The sequence below is a fragment of the Alosa pseudoharengus genome, unplaced genomic scaffold, assembly GCF_046254945.1.
Source record: "Alosa pseudoharengus isolate Yale_2024_CS ecotype anadromous, Long Island Sound unplaced genomic scaffold, YU_APseudo_1.1 YU_APseudo_1.1_scf_22, whole genome shotgun sequence".
Classification (NCBI taxonomy): domain Eukaryota; kingdom Metazoa; phylum Chordata; class Actinopteri; order Clupeiformes; family Clupeidae; genus Alosa; species Alosa pseudoharengus.
The window spans coordinates 25,797,771-25,810,853 of NW_027468680.1; the positions used below are offsets into that span (position 1 = coordinate 25,797,771).

Consider the following 13,083-nt stretch of genomic DNA (forward strand, 5'->3'; position numbering starts at 1 on the left):
TCGGCGCCGCTGATCTCCGTGCGGATCATGCCGTGCTGCCGAGCGTGCTCCTTCTTCTCCTTCTCGATCTTGGTGCTGCGCATGGCGGGGAGGAGGAAACACATCTGGTGTTAAAGAAACGCCAAAGGGCACAGACACATTCTCACAGACACACAAAAAGTACCCCACACCCCAAACACACTAACACACTCGTCACGGCCTGTCTTTATCCCATATAAACATGTATGCTCTCAATAAAGACACACTTAACACATACAGTGTATACAGTATGCTTACTCATTCTCCAATTAGCAGCCGCATATAAATAAACACACTTAAACAAAACAAAACAAAAAATAGAAAGCTACCACTCATGCAAGAGGGCATTCTTATCCATATGCTAGCTAGCATATACCTTCCACCGGGATGCAGGACATCCACCCACCCCCCTCCACCGCCCCCACCCTTCCCTGTCAGCTCTGCCCTCGTTCAGGTCATTTAGCAGCAGCCGTCACAGGGGCAACTTGTTAGGAGAACAAGGTCAACCTGAGCCACTCTGGCATCTCTGTCTTGCCTCTCTTCGCCAAGACACAGATCCAGAGACAACAAGGCAAAAATAAAAATCGAGGGCAAGACTGAGACACTGAAAACAAAAACAAACAAACAAATAAACAAACAAACAAACAAACAAACAAACAAGCAAGAGACTGACGAGGAGCACCAAGCAATGGTCAGTCAGAATGGTATATTGTCATGACAACACTGCACTCAGTCTCGGTTGCAACATACATTTTTCAATAAGACACAACTACGTTCATGAAAACATACCATTCTGAGAAACAGCTACATACAGGTACATGTTCAGGTTTTGATGTTCACGGTCATCAAATCACATTTGTCCAGTCATCTCCCTTTCACTCTCTCATTCAGCAAGCGCACAGTGACATGTTCGGGGGCCGAGAGGCCTGGTGTCTATTAGGAGGACATCTGCACACAGTAATCCCCAGCCCCAAAAGCATTAAGTGTGCTTAAGAGTGAAATCGGCACAAATTGTGCTCAGCTGCAAGCCAAGGTCCGTTCGGCCGGGACGCAGATCAAACTGGACTAAAGGGGGCTGCGATGACGACATGACAGAACACTGGCAAACCGTTTTTTTTTATAAATACAAAATAAAATAAAAACTCAGCCACGCCCGTAGCTGTGTGCAGCGGCAGCAACAGAGCTTCACCTCCCTCCATCTGGGAAACAGCAGCGCGCCCGTCAACAGAGAGCCAAGATCAGCATGGAACAGTGATCAGAGACAGCCAAGGAGAACGGGATGTTTACAAGAAAGACAAAAAAAGTCTTAAATGGAGCCAGCAAACAAAATGGGTGGAAAATGTTCTTTTTGCAAAGCATCTATTTGCTTGGAGCATCTTTGCTTGGAGCATCTTTGCTTTGCTCTTGTCGTATTTGCATACATTCAATGTGAGCCCCATCAAACTGGATAAGAAAATGCATTACCCTTTCAGTAAAGAATGTCCTTTGCAGCTTATAAAACATAAGAGTGCTATAAAATTACAAACATTGTGGCATGCAAAATCAAAAGGTAACAGGGGGTGTGGTCTGTAGGGTTGGTGTGGGGGATAAGGGTAGATAGATACACTGACGACACAAGTGACACAAGGATCACAGGTCACTTAAATGGAATGAAGGACTACAAATCCCAGAAAGCTATCAGACAAACTGATCTACACTCTACACTACATGAGTTGAGGTAAACTGGGTTCACAATAAATCACTTTTTTTAAAGAGTTAACTGCTCGTCTTAACTACTAATCTTAGATGAACTGATGAAACAGATGAATGTTGTATGGCAGTCAATCCTTTTACTGAAGTTTACTAAGATAACAATGGACCAGGAAGCTGAGGGATGTTGGGGAAAAAGACATAAAAATACAGAAGAAAAATGCTACCGGAACATTCCATATCTTCAGGCCCAGATTAAGGTGATTGATCATACAAGTCAGACATTTATCTGGTGAAGAGAGAACATAACTTACACTTTGGTCTCATAGTCCTTCCAGGCTTTATCAAAAGGCTTCTTCAGGTCCTGAAAGGGCAGGAGAAAAAAGGAGAGAAAATGAAGAGATCATGAAGAGATCACGGATCATATCAGCCTTTAGATCAACTCCTTTATGGAAAACAAATCGGACAAAAAAAATGCAGAAACTTATCTATTAACACCTTATAAACAGATGAAGACAGATTCGATTATCACAGAAATGCACTAGCAAATACAGTGTCAGATACTCTAAAACATCTGCTTCTTTGGGAGAAGGGTGGCAGACTGCCAGCTCATTCACTCATCGCCTCCATGATGTTGGATGCAGGGTGTGTGTCACAGCGTGAGTGTTTGTGTGTGGGTGGGTAATGGAGACAGGTGGTTCTGTGGTTTGTGACTGTTTATGTGTTTTGTTTTGGAGTGGTCTTCCAGCTGCAGAGCCACTAAAGAGCTGATCGATTCGCGCTCTAGTTTTGTCAGCGCCTAGCGGCGGTCGGACAGCAAGACAAATTACACAACTCCCCCCCCCCCACCCACCCCTCCGCCTCAACGCCTATAATCCCACCATAATGAGTGCGACAAGAGCCATGCCACACGGGTGAAATTGCCCGTGTCTGATAGTAAACACCGCAGCTGCCAACTGCCCACTCGCCAGGCGCAACAACCAAACATAAACATGCCCGTCTGTAAACAACCTTTTGTCACAACAAGCTTAAAAACGATTTGATTTAAAGACTTTTTTTCCTTCTTTTCTTGTTTTACAGACAGCTACAAAGTTTCAGACAGCTCCTGGAAACTGACCCAGATCCGTTGCCCTACTCCCCGAAGTAAGTACAACAGAACTTCCCAAACCCCTGAGTCAGGGCTTAATATAGCGCTGGCCCCTGGAGCCCCGAGTCGCTTCACCACAACAGTTTATTATGTTTGTGCAGGTCCGGCGTGAGGGAGCCGCCATCATCAACATCCCCAGAGGGGCCTTTGGGTGCTGTCCAAAAGCCTGCTGAGCCAATCAGTGCCGGCTGATCCCCTCTTGTGACCTTCATGCAATCACCAGAACGGTGGAGGGCCATTAAATTGAGTCTTTTCATGCGGCTGCGGTTCAGGAGACCCACTCGACCATACTGCTGCTGCTGCTTCTGCTTCTTCCAAACGCCTCGGCACTCCAGAGAGGGAGAGAAAAGGAGAAAGAGAACAAAAGAAAGAAGAAAAAAAGAAAGAAAGAAAAAAAAGAAGGAAAGAAAGAAAGAGAGTGAGTGAAAGGAGCACGGAGAGGGAAAAGTGAAAAGTAAGAGGCGCGAGGTGGAGAAGCAAAGTGCTAAAAATAAAACGGCGGCCGTGTTCTGCACATGCAGCTGTTCTCTTCCCCTTGGGTCAGCAGCGGCTGACACTGGCGGACGGGACAAAGCCAGCCACGCCCACTACTGAGGCCTCCAACCAGCAGCACTGCCCACGCCAAAGACTGGAGGGACAGGAGGACAAGGGGCAAAGGAGGACAGAGAGAGCGAGACGAGAAGAGAAAGTGGAAGAGGAGGAGAGAAGATGCTATTCTGAAGGAGGAGTTACTGGGGCAGTCCAGAGGAGGAGAGGATGAGGGGATAGAGAGCAGACTTGGTAAGACAGAAAGAGAGATGGAGCAAAAGAGAGGGAGAGGTAAAGAAAGCCATAGAGAGAGAAAGAGAAGAGAAGGAGGGATGGAAAGAGAGAAGCTAGACTGCAGTAGCTAGAGTCCCACACCCTTCTCTCTCTCTCTGATGAAGTGTGCTGTTAGGAGCCCCTGAGGGAGCAGCACTGAGACGGTGAGCTCATGCATTAAAAGTGTTGCTCTTGGAGTCACTCACCAGCACTTACGGCGCGCTTGGCTAACATTCACCCCTCGCACTGTTAATCTGCTTACCCTAGCAGAGAGCTGCAATGACGAACATGTCACACACACACACACACACACACACACACACACACACACACACACACACACACACACACACACACACACACACACACACACACACACACACACACACACACACACACACACACACACACACACACACACACACACACACACACACACACACACACACACACACACACACACACACACACTCTACTGTGGAGGCTACAGTGTGATGTTGGTTTTCCCACCTAGGAGTCACTGAGCTGGGCCAGCTCTAAATGAGCGTATGAGCTCTGTTGAGTTGAGGGTGTGGGAGTGGTTCCACTCTGGTTCCACCTGTTCTCTGTGGGATCTCACACACACAGACCCACTAGCTGGCCATGGAGTCACAAACCACTGAGCTTCAACATGGAGCCTGACTGAGCTCGCATCATTCCCAGAGTGAACAACTGGGTGTCCACAAACACAAACACAAACACAAACACAAACACAAACACAAACACAAACACACACACACACACACACACACACACACACACAAACACACAAACACACACAAACACACACAAACACACACAAACACACACACACACACACCTGCCAAAGCTGAAAAGAGTTCATAAAATAAAGTTTGAAATGATGAGATTCCAAACAACTACCATTAAATCTGAACTGTAAATCATTCATGCATGGTTAGAGAGGCTGCACACCAGCACACATTAAGCTGTTCATCCACTGCCTCCTGGCAGCACTATATGTACTAAACAAAGGCTCATCCACCAGCGAGGCAGTGGGAGAACGGTGCGTCCCAGAGGACAGGCCAGAGAACCATCATGAGACCTGGAGCGTGAGGACACTCAATTTGCAGCGCATCTAAAAGCGTTTCGGGGGGGGACTTCCCCGCTCCCAAACAGCCGGTGCGTGCCGGCCGAGGGAGTGAAGCGTGAAATACGTCCTCCTCACTTAAGCGATTTGGGCGAGACCCGCAATCTAGCGGCAGCCATTAGTGCCCTGTCGGGCCCCCCGTCGAGTCGGCCCCGGAAAAATAAAGAGCCCAGCACGACTGCAGACGACCTGAGAATATTAACACGACGTCTGCAGACAAACAAGCTTCTCTTCACTAGCCCACACAGGGCCAGACAAAACGCTCGGCAGCATTAGTGACTGATAGGAGAAGGTGTTTCCATGTGCTGGGTGGATCTGAGCCAGCAATTACACTACCCTCCATTTTAGTGTATTAATTTACCCATTTAGAATATTGGACAACCCTACATTTAATCAGAATAAAACCCCACCATCTTGGTGTTGCTACGACGTTATGCTACCAGTCCCAAAGGTGTATTAGCAGCAGCAGCAGTACTAGCACCCACACCTGTGTCTTTCTCTCTCTTCTCTCTATTGTCTGTTTTTCCTGTCGTTTCTCTCAGTCAGGTCTTGGCTCCCTCGACACCGTATCACCACTGTAATTTGACGAGTGTTGGTTAGGCTGTGCCCAGTGCCTAGGGCCAAGCTAAGGGCAGGGAAACTGATTGGTACACCGGACAGAGGGAATGGGGGGAAGGAGAGAGAGTGGGAGGGAGAGGGAGAGAGGGAGAGGGAGAGGGAGAGGGAGGGAGAGAGATGGAGATAGCCCAGTTGCCCATCTAAAAAGTACACGGCACGACGAGACTACCTATAGGACACACATCAGGAATCTCACACGGTGTGAATGAACCACTGAGCTGGAACTGAATGCGTCTGGTTTCTCTCAGTGCACAGGCAACCCGTGATTCAGCAGACGCCTTCTCTTCTATTGCTCACAGATGACCCCTCACTGAGATCAGAATGAAAGACCAAACCGAGAGAGAGAGAGAGAGAGAGAGAGAGAGAGAGAGAGAGAGAGAGAGAGAGAGAGATTGGTCTCCAGGGCGACGGAGGAGACAGCGAGGGGAAAAGGCCTCATTAGGGCTTAAATCACATCATGGACCCGGTCAGCCTAACGAGGACACGTGACACCGCCGGGAGGGAAACACTGGTGGTGGTGGGGTTGGAAGGTCAGGCGTGTGCATGTGTGTGTGTGTGTGTGTGTGTGTGTGTGTACACAGTAATGAGACAAGACAGTCTTTAGGTACACCTCAGACATGCGGGCATGCTTATGGGTCCTAGCTGTTCTAGCTCTTCATTTAGCGGCACTGTTAGACACACTGATGTGAACACCTGAGTGCAGAGTTCATCCCCTCGTCTGTATAGAGGTGTAGATGCTGGAAACAGACACTCACCCCCTTCACTCCTTTCAGGTCCCCCTTTAGCAGGCTGTCCAGTGGGAAGGTGATGATGTTGTTCATGTTCTGAAACTAAAACACCCAAGAAAAAATAAATTTTCTATTCAGCACATTTGTTTTGTCCCCCACCTCTGTAATCCTCAATTCACAATACACAAGATGATAAGGGCAGCCATGTGGGAATCCCAGCAGATAATTGCTTATTTATTGACATAAATAGTCAATTAAACTCTAAAAATAGACACAGAATCATGCATAAACATGATGAGACTAATCATCACCTCTTCATTGAAATTTTAACTGGCAATGAAAAACAGCTGCGCTCAGATAAGAAATGTGCAAGCCCCTGCTCACACTCTTTGAACAGGAGTAAATTGGACTGGGCAGAAAACTGCTGTCCCAGTTGCACCGTTGTGCATTGCTATGGAAACTGCATCACCCTAAGGGACTCTTTTCCATGCTGTGTTTGGAGCCTAGGGGGACGGCCTCGATAGAGAGTTAAGAGGTGGCTTGCCTACAGCTCATCAGCTGGGAATTGTGGTGCTCTCTCGCTCTCACACCCCCTCCCTGTTTAAACACGGGAGGAAAGAGTTCAGCTTAGAATCGGAGGAAGAGGAACCGTGAAGCATAGCACTGGAGCGGGGAGACCGACAAAAGCTCAACATCTGGAGCATCGCTAGTAAGCTATGTCTCCCACGCGTGCTAATGCCTTCTGTTCTCCACAGCAGAAGACACGCAGACACAGACACACACACACACACACACACACACACAGACACACCCTCAGATATATACACACACACCTTACCAAATCCCTATGAGATTACACAAAAGTCATTTATAAACACTGTGACATTATTAACACAAATAGAGTCTTCTCACCAAGTTCTTGAAAAGGGCTGTGAGTTCTTTGGTGAAGACGGAAAACTTGAGGAACGCGGAACCCAGGTCGGGGTCGTCTCTGTACACACAGTTCTCCCCAAACTTCTCCAGCGCCTGGGTGTACTGCTCCTCATTCTCCACGTGAGCTAGAACACAACGCAAAAAAAAACATTAATACACACCTCCCAGAACCAAACAGACAGACAGGCATGTATTTAAAGACATGTATTTAAGGCATGTATGCATCTCAGATTCACAAGGATCTTTCTAAACAGTCCCTGCGTCATTTTGGGTGTCGCCATGGTGACTGAACAAAGAGAAGACAAACACGTTCAGTATCCACTGAGCTCTTACACAGTAGGGCACAGTGACCAAATCAGAGACATTCCCAAATTTGGTCATTTGAATGGCCAATTTGAACATTGGCACTGAAACCTAGTGTAAACCCAAAAGGCAAACAGAATGACTTGGCAGGGTGCACATGGGAACTGACAGATCTCCCAGCAGCACAAAAACCTGTTCCTTACCCCCCTATACCCCCCCCCCCAACCCCCACCCCCCCCCACCCCAGACTGCTGGCTCACTTCCTGTTCATTGTTGTTCCGTTGAGGCAGAGATCACTTATGTTGGTTAGTGACCAATCGCGCGCTGTCCGAATGGGGAACGAAGAGCAAGCAAACTGTGTTTGTTTTTCTAACAACTCGTTAATTTCCCGTCTGCTGTGGCTTTTGTTTCGCGCACACACAGACGAGATCAACGTGTGTTCGCTGCAGCTGCAGGCTGATGGAAGCAAGTCTTCCGGCCCGTGTTTACGACAGCTTTCCCAATCTTTCCCCAATCCCACTTCAGACACTGGAGTTTCATCATGACGGGAGCACTCCAAGAGATGGGAGTCAATGAAGGCCTAAGTCATGTTGGTGCACACACACACACACACGTGTACACTCAAACACACACGCATGCACACATGCACCCATATGCATGCGCACACACAAACACGCACACGCTCACAAACACATGCATATACACAAATGTACACACGCACACACACGCATATGCACAAGTGTACACACACACACACACACAAACACACGCTTATGCACAAGTGTACACACACACACGCATATGCCCAAGTGTACACACACACACACACATGCATACACAAATGTACACATGCACACAAACACACGCATATGCACAAGTGTACACACACACACACACACACACACACACACACACACACACACACACACACACACACACACACACACACACACACACACACACACACACACACACACACACACACACACACACACACACACACACACACACACATTGCTCAAGTGTACACACACAGACACGCATATGCCCAAGTGTACACACACACACACACACACTCACATGCATACACAAATGTACACACGCACACAAACACACGCATATGCACAAGTGTACACACACACACACAAACATTGGCCAAGTATACGCGCACGCGCACACGCACACACGCACGCACGCACGCACACACACCACACACACACGCACGCACAAGTGTACACACACACAACTCAGGTCACTGAAGGACACAAGAAAAGCACTTGGCAAACGCCAGCGTGGCCATTTAGCAGGAAAAGGTAAGGTGAGGCGGCGTGTGACAGCACTCCACCCTGCCGCCCCACAGCCCCCACGGCTCATTTGCCGTCCGCACCTGAGCGCATCTGATGCCCGCTGGCCAGCCGCCGCATGGAGAGATGCCACTCTGCCAGTCTGCCAGGGATGCTTTCAGAACAGACCACTCCAAAAGCACGCCATGGAGGAGAGCAACAGAGGGCGAGAGAGAAAGAAAGAAAAAAAGAAAGATTTGCCAAGATCGTTTGATCAGATTTCACAAATGCATTACTTCAGAGGACCAGCCCATGAGATGAGAGGAGGAGCAGGAGGGAGAGAGAGAGAGAGAGAGAGAGAGAGAGAGAGAGAGAGAGAGAGAGAGAGAGAGAGAGAGAGAGAGAGAGAGAGAGAGAGAGAGAGAGAGAGAGAGACAGCGGAGTCACGCAATACTGTCCCGGTGCACGCAATCACAATGGAGAGAGTAAAAAATCAATCTAGCATAATGAATAATAGATGAGAGTCTTTTTTAAGGGCAGTTTTTGGGTAGGGGTGGAACTGTATCCAGTCCTTTGTCTTAGGGGTGCAGTCAAGGGCACAATGAGACAGGAAAGCAGTAGGACTGTGGTACTGTACTGGAGTTTCTAAACACACTACAGTCATGTGATCATAACATGAGGTACAGCCAAAGGAGCAAATTACAGTTTTGAGAGAGAGTGTGTGTGTGTGTGTGTGTGTGTGTGTCTGAGTATGTCTGACAAGTTTCATCAAGTCTTTTCAGTGACTGTAAGTCAGCCCTGATCAGCTGACTAGAGCCAAGTAACTAGAGGCATACAGAGCCATGATGCGCATCAGCACACTTGCAGAGAAACATTTACACAAGAGGCCATTTTGGCACCAACGTCTATGTAAATGAATGCAAATGCCCTTTCATATGTAATAAATGCAGACATTTGTCAGTACAAGTACCACTGCTCCTCCAGAGTCAATTCTTCTTAATAAACAGAATGCTTTGTCACAATCACATTCATTCAAAAATGTAAACGTGACTATTGCTAAAAAAACATGAATGCACCCTTATGGTAATGTATTGTGTGGTTGATCATATTTCTGCTGGTGGTTTTGAGAGCAGAAGTGAACAGCTTTCCTGGCAGACGCGACACAGCCTCCCTGCCACAGTGCACAGTGAGGAGCAGATGGCCGGTCAAGTGATGAGTCAACACTCAAGCGGGAAATCTCACCCCGATAAATAAATTGACAGAAACTAAACGCAACTCCAGGAGAGAACAAGAACATTCTCCCCTCCAACCAGGGCTCCAAGAACCACCATCCACCCACTGGAATCGTTACAAGAGAAATACGTCCCATCTGAGCCAGGAGGTTAAGAAGAGGGAGAAGATTTCAGACCTTGAGCAAAAATTAGCCGGTCAGATCGACTCATCCATCAATCCGTCCAGTCCAGTGAAGGGCAACAGTGGCACTGAAAGCCAGTCAAGGTGAGCTGGCAAACACCCACAGGGCCAGCGGCATTAGACTGTGCCAGGTGGGTTCCACTCACCTGTGGAGATGACTGGCACTGGCAGGTGCGACCAAGAGATCGAGCGAAGAGAAGTGAGTGAGGCAAAAAAGCATGAACATTCTTTTCCCGCTGACACACACACACACGCGCACAGACTCACACACGCACACATACACTCACACCTGCCGTTCAGGGCTGACTCATTGGATGTCATTATCGAGCCGAGATCGGCACCCTCCACTGCAAACCACAGAAAGAAGCAACATCTTAAAAGCACTTTGGGAGGACGATAAACCTCAAGATAAAAGCTCACCAAAACTTCTCCCAGGTGGTGCGCTGGTACTCCCCCATAACAACCCACCCCAAACCCAACAGCACACTGAGTCAGCAGACTGTCTGCTAGAGAGGGAAACCACAAGAACAAGACCATCTTGGTGACTCTTATATGAAAGACACTAGGGGAGTTGCTGTGCAGAACTTGTAGTTCTCCCTGTGAAACTGTAAGGCTCATTTAGCTGACAAAATATATTCCTAATCCTCCTATATAGGCTCCCTCTTGTATTTCCATGAGGCTTTCCTGCTGAGTGAAACTCTGAATGCTGTGACAATAGTCTCTGGGATCCTGTGGAGGTTGTGTCATGGTTCAACTCGGTGCTTGTTTAGGCATCAAACAGACTTCTCGTTGTTTTTTCCCCCCGTCAGCTTGAAGTCCGTGGGGATCCACCAAGCGTCACATTCTGATACGGACTCCAGCGATGACTATTTCCTGCCCAGGCATGAGATAGTAACTCACTCACTCAACGCAGCCCAAACCTCAGCCTGGGCCCTTGTTTGCAGAAACTGAGCACTAACATTGTGAGTTTGTCTTTTCCGAGGAACGAGACAATGCAGACTTTTCCTCTTTATCACTCTCTTCCTCAGAGTTCCTGACTGTCTCACTGACAAGCATGACTCAGAGATTACAGTACAAACACTGGTTCAGCATTGTGAAGGGGGAGGGGACACACACACACACACACACACACACACACACACACACACACACACACACACACACACACACACACACACACACACACACACACACACACACACACACACACACACACACACACACACACACACACACACACACACACACACACACACACACACACACACACACACACACACACACACACACACACACACACACACACACACACACACACACACACACACACACACACACGACCTTGGCTGGCTAGATTATCTGAGGACAGGCCCCAGCTGCTTGTTTGGGTGTTGCTGGTTCCACGGCCTCATCTCTGTTTCATTAACAGATAGCAACCAGATAGAGCGCCCTGTTTCCTGGGTTTCACCAGAGTATAGCATTAACTTCTATACTCTTTACTTTCACATATACATATGTATATGTGGAAGCCAGTTCTATCTCTGGGTAATCTCTCCGTTTGTGTATATACTGTACACACACATCTATATACAGACAAATATAGGCTTGATGCCTTCAGGCTGACAAAATTCTGCTTTGATACCCCTTTCCCCTAAAAGGTCAAATAAAACATGTTCAATTATGTAACTAAAAATAGTATTTTACCACAGCCACAGAGTGAGTTTTTTTTCCTTTGCTAAAACCATAAAAGTGCAGAATTTCAATTCTCTACAGAAAAGTAATACTGCTTGTGGCTACGGGAGTCTGGGTGGATGCAGCGAGACTCGCAGGCCCGTGACGGTCAGTGGCTCTGGGCGGAGGGTAACACGGTTTGGATGGGCCGCCCTGGTTCTGTCAGTGCTCCATCATCTGGGTCCAGGCTCTCCACGCTCCACCACGTCCTCCAGAGCGAGGTGCTCCGCGCGCGGGGGGGGGGGGGTTTGGTGGATTCGTATTTCTATCACGGATCACGCATCGCTTTGATGGACGGGAGCGGCCGGCTGGCAGGATCACGCCGAGCGCAGCGGGTTTGACGCGTCGGAGTCAGATGCTGATCGGTCTGACTTTGCGGTGAAGGAGGAGAACGAGGGAATAAAAAAGTCAGAGCAGAAAAAAAAAAAAATAGAGAAAAATGAAATGTGGGGTAGAAAAACTCAAATGGAATGAGAATGGATAACCTCTGTTAGATAACTAGGACACAGAGCGGCTAACAGGGACGGGGATGGGAAGAGGGGGGGTGAATACATGGGGTTTCAGCTCTCATAGCAAAACCCAAGCAAGTCTAATGTGAAGCCCCGAGGATGCATCTCATACAGGAGCAAAGTCATTCCACCCCTCTCAAGGACACACTGTAGACACCACACAACAGATGTAGGAGAGTGGAGCAGGTATGTCAATCAGCTCTGACAGAAAGAGTGAGAGTGAGAAAACAGCCATCAAACTGGAGCAAGGACTTGTTGCATACAGTGCAAGACAGTATGACTGTCTCAATGTGTGAGAGAGAGAAAGTGTGTGTGTGTGTGTGTGTGTGTGTGTGTGTGTGTGTGTGTGTCCTTGTGAGCGTGACTGGGAGCGTGTGTGTGTGTGTGTGTGTGTGTGTCCTTGTGAGCGTGACTGTGAGTGTGTGTGTGTGTGTGTGTTTCCTTGTGAGCGTGACTGTGAGTGTGTGTGTGTGTGTGTGTGTGTGTGTGTGTGTCCTTGTGAGCGTGACTGAGTGTGTGTGTGTGTGTGTGTGTGTGTGTGTGTGTGTGTGTGTGTGTGTGTGTGTGTGTGTGTGTGTCCTTGTGTGCGGGCTGTGTGGGTGAGAAAGAGATTTTAGATTAGTAATATCCACTAGCAGGAGACAAGAGCATTAACAAACTTTTGTTAAGCCCCACAACACGCCAACTGCAAAGATCCCCTGATGACAGGTCAGTAGAATCCCAGACTCTCCCTCTGGGTGGTCAGACTTTGAAGGAGGAGTGT

General features: G+C 48.1%; 1 protein-coding gene across 1 annotated transcript in view; it reads right to left on the reverse strand.

Moving 5' to 3' along the window:
• The window catches only part of asap2a (ArfGAP with SH3 domain, ankyrin repeat and PH domain 2a), a 56,380-nt gene that overhangs the window by 23,384 nt on the left and 19,913 nt on the right, over window positions 1–13,083 (reverse strand). The window contains exons 3-6 of the mRNA XM_076299502.1: window positions 7,061–7,206; window positions 6,176–6,250; window positions 2,022–2,071; window positions 1–75 (exon numbers count right to left, since the gene is read on the reverse strand). The exon at window positions 1–75 is cut by the window's left edge and continues 55 nt beyond it. Of these exons, the coding sequence (XP_076155617.1) occupies window positions 1–75; window positions 2,022–2,071; window positions 6,176–6,250; window positions 7,061–7,206 (346 nt within the window). The remainder of the gene's footprint in view (window positions 76–2,021; window positions 2,072–6,175; window positions 6,251–7,060; window positions 7,207–13,083) is intronic.